This window comes from Eretmochelys imbricata, chromosome 8, assembly GCF_965152235.1.
Source record: "Eretmochelys imbricata isolate rEreImb1 chromosome 8, rEreImb1.hap1, whole genome shotgun sequence".
Lineage (NCBI taxonomy): Eukaryota > Metazoa > Chordata > Testudines > Cheloniidae > Eretmochelys > Eretmochelys imbricata.
Genome location: NC_135579.1, coordinates 61215024 through 61218879, shown reverse-complemented (window position 1 = coordinate 61218879; position 3856 = coordinate 61215024). Strand labels below are relative to the sequence as shown.

General features: G+C 44.2%; 1 protein-coding gene across 1 annotated transcript in view; it reads left to right on the top strand.

The window, feature by feature from the left end:
- Positions 1-64: 64 nt before the first annotated feature.
- UCHL5 (ubiquitin C-terminal hydrolase L5) overlaps positions 65-3856 on the top strand; it is a 31201-nt gene continuing 27409 nt past the window's right edge. Inside the window, exon 1 of the mRNA XM_077824411.1 lies at positions 65-378. Coding sequence (XP_077680537.1) covers positions 297-378 — 82 coding nt within the window. The 5' untranslated portion in view covers positions 65-296. The remainder of the gene's footprint in view (positions 379-3856) is intronic.

Sequence of the window (3856 nt, the reverse complement as noted above, 5' to 3'; positions counted from 1 at the left end):
GTTCCCTCTCCAAAGACCCGGATGTGCCGCTCCCATCAGGCACAGCGGCGGAGGACCCGGCTCCCCCTCAGCGGGTAGGCTGAGGCCGCTTCCGTGACTGGAAGTAGTATCCCGGATGTAGTCTAGCTGCTCGCTTTCCGTCCGGGCCGAGCTCGCCCTCACTTCACCATAGAGATGACAGCGTGGGCCGCGGAGCCTGCCGGGAAGGAAGCGGCGGCGTGCGTGGGGGCGTGCAGAGAGCCTCAGCCGGCGGCTGGTGGCAGCGGCTGCTCCGTGAGAGCCTGGGACCCGCCACCATGTCGGGAGGAGGCAGCGCCGGGGAGTGGTGCCTGATGGAGAGCGACCCGGGCGTCTTCACGGAGCTCATCAAGGGCTTTGGTGAGGGGTTGAGCGGGGCCCGGGCAGGGGGCTGGGACCGGTGTCTGGGCAGGTGGCGGGCGGGCGCTCTTGAGGCCTGCAGCTGCCCCTCCGCCTCTTGCGGGACGGGGGTGGCGCGTCGTTCGGGACCTGCCTGAACTTCGCCCCGAGCCTCTTCAGCGGCGTTGCTGGGGTGCGACACCCCCTACCTCTAGCAGGTGCAGATGGGCTGAGGCGGCGCTTTTGCTCTGGTGGGATCGGAAGGAGAGATGCCCAAATCTCCCAGCCGTCCCCCTCCGCTGGGAGGGTGCAGTGCCCAGCATCTGCTCAGCCTCTCCAGGGCTAGCTCTTCGCAGGGGAAGCCACGGCCCGCTCCGCTCCTTCTACGCTTCAGCCTGCCTCGACACATCCCAGCCTGCAGCACTGTTCAGCTCCCCCGAAACCCAGTGGGGCCCCATTTGTGCTTGAAAATGGGACTGCGTGGTTGTTATGGGGCAGCTGCGGCCCTCAAGCACTGAACTAATGCTGTTTCTTTGAGGAAGACCTTTGAGGCGCGCACACAGCTGAATAGCTGCAGTGAGCCCTGGCCAGGGTGTACACATCAGCATTTTGAGAATAACTTAAAAAGAAAAATCCTGAATGAACAAACCTGTATACAGGTTTGCATGAGCATGTGCCTTCTGATGTGAGAGGTTTCTTTTAGCTCAGTATGTTGCATTTAAGATGTAGTACTTACATAGCACACTTGTGTCTTCCAAGTATTTCATTAATGGTAACTAGTACTCAGAAAACTTGTGTGAGGTAGGTAAATAATATCTTAATTTTACAACTTTGGACACTGAGTTATAGAGGACCAAGTGCTGCCTTGATTTACACCACATACAATACAATTGGCACTATTGGGATTGTATGGATTGTTAATCAATGTAGAATTTGGCCCAAAGAAGCTAAATTGTGTATCCAGGTCCACATAGTAGATTAGAGTCCTTTACTAGACTATCTTGACATATAGTTCTAAGCATGTTTCTTACCTGCTCTGCCTTTTCTTCTTCACTTACCTGACCCATGAATAAGTCTGACATTTTACACCAGGGCTTGCAAAAATACCTTGGTAGTGACACAAGTGTGGGCACTTAAGCCATCCATTTTTGCAAGCCATAAACTTTTTTCTTTTTTTAAAATAAAAAGTTTCCATCCTTCATGGCTGTGAAGATGAAATGTGAATTATAAACCGTTGTAGTGTTCCTATGCTGGAGTCTTCAGACACAGATCCAGTGTGTCTTCTTTTGCTTGCAGCTTTGTGAAGCAGCACAACCCAAATGAGATTAACACATTTCTGGGCAGTAAAACTGTTACTGCTGAGAATCATTTTGGCAGCCCTGAAATTGTCAAATCATATTAATTTCATGCTGCTGCTGTTTGTGAAAGCTAAGAGTCAGGCACTGTAATTATTCATAATTTTTTGCGGGGAGGCAATGGGGGAGAGTGGTAGAATAGCAGAGACTTTCCTGCAGTCCAGAAAGCCTACAAGGGGTAAAATAGTGGAGATATGATCCTAGTCTTTAGGCAGCTGTAAGGAGGTGCCCCTCAAGAGTGCTGTATCTTCTGGAAAGAGGAAGAATTCTAGAGGGACGTGGAGCTAAGGTTTATCACATGAACTAGCCAGAAGCTGATATGAAGTTTCCTCATACCAAGATACTCAGACACCTTGGAAGAAATTTCAGCATACTTCCCAGCATGTGTTGATTGCAGGAAGCGCTGAATTTCTCACCAAAGGTTTGCTCTTGGACCTCACCAGTAAAGCCTGTCCCACCCATCCTTTGTATCTTCATCTGGCTAATAAATCTAGTTTTCCAGCTTGTACATCTCTGGAAAACTTCTCAAACTCTATTTTACATAGTCTGATTCTGTAAACTCTTGTGATGGCTAATTTAATTTCTTCTGTAGCTAATGAGGAAGGAATTAATATAATTTGACAACTGGATGATGCAAAAGACTGGTAATGGGATAAAGCATGTTTTGTTTTTACATTTGTGTCAGTGTCAAAATTGATCAATTTAAATGATCAAATTTGAAAGCCATTCAGTTGCCTGTGTTTCGTGAATTGTACTGGCCGTGTGTCTGATATGTGGAGCAAGAGCATTATCAAACTGTGTATATGCAACCCCCTCCCCGAGGGATAATTTAACAATTTGTCTTCTATGGAACCTGGTCATTATTCACTCTTCCAGTCTCCCACTGAAATAGGTTTAGATCCTCAGATGCTACAGACATCCATCAATAAACATTTTTAGTTCTTGGAGGATTTTTTTTTTTATGAGAGTGAAACCCAAATCCTCATTTGAAGCCTGAGTATTGAAACAAAAGACTTTGAGACACATCTGAGGATTGTTGATTGTTTGAATGTTGTACTATGTTATGCAAAAAGATTGGTTCTCTGTCTCCTGGTTAACAATCCAGCTCTTAATTGGCCTTGTTGGCAATTGGCAGTACTATCAGTGAAGTGAAAGACTGAAAATGAACTATGCAGACTAAACCATCCTTATTCCTAGAGATGGTCCTACCACGTCAAATCTGAGGCATATTGACAAGCTGTGCAGGAAGCTTGTGTTGATACTCGGTTTATGGGCAAATTGAGAACTTTAGTTTCCAGGATTGCCTAGTTTGCTCCTTTCACAAGTACTGACCTGATTTTTTTTAAAAAACTATTTTTGTAGTAGTTAAATATGAATGAATATTAAGTCAAATTAATATGTTTATGTAGTGTTTTACATGCTTTTACCTACAGTATCTTATTGCTGTCTCTCTGTCACAAAGTGAAAATGAGTGGCCTTATGAGATTCTTGTGGTTCTCCATTAAAATATTTAATTGACTGTTTCTTATTCAGTAAACAGTGATTCCCCTCCCCCCACAATAATTTGCTTTCATGCTTCTGCTTAATTTAGAAATGGAAGATTTTGTGGCTAAAGGCATAGGTCTGGAAGTTCCTGGGGTTATCTTCCTGGCTTAGTCATGCACTTCCTTTGTGATGAACAAGTTACTAAATTTTTTGGACACAAGTTTGCTCCTTTAAAAAATGAGGCTAATTATTCTACTTTGGATATATGATGCTATAGTAATGTTTGCGAAGGATGGTTACCTCCTCTGATGGAAGGTGCTGCTATGGTGGAAGGGTTATAAGTATCACTACTAATATATAGCTTAAGTAATACAAACACTAATTGAATATATATATTTATACATGAAATAAATTAATGGTTTTAAAAGAAAGCTGCAAACTTTGTATTATACTTGACCCAAAATATCTCCTGCTGACTTTTGTGGTTTTACAGTCCCGTTATTTCTTAAATAAAGACTGAAAAATCAACACAAACAGTGGAATCTAATGACACAGTGACACTCTGTTCATTTGACAGTGCTCACTCTATAAAATTACGCAAACTGGACTAAACAACTTTTTCTCTAATCTCTCATCCATATCAGTCATAGGCTTTTTTT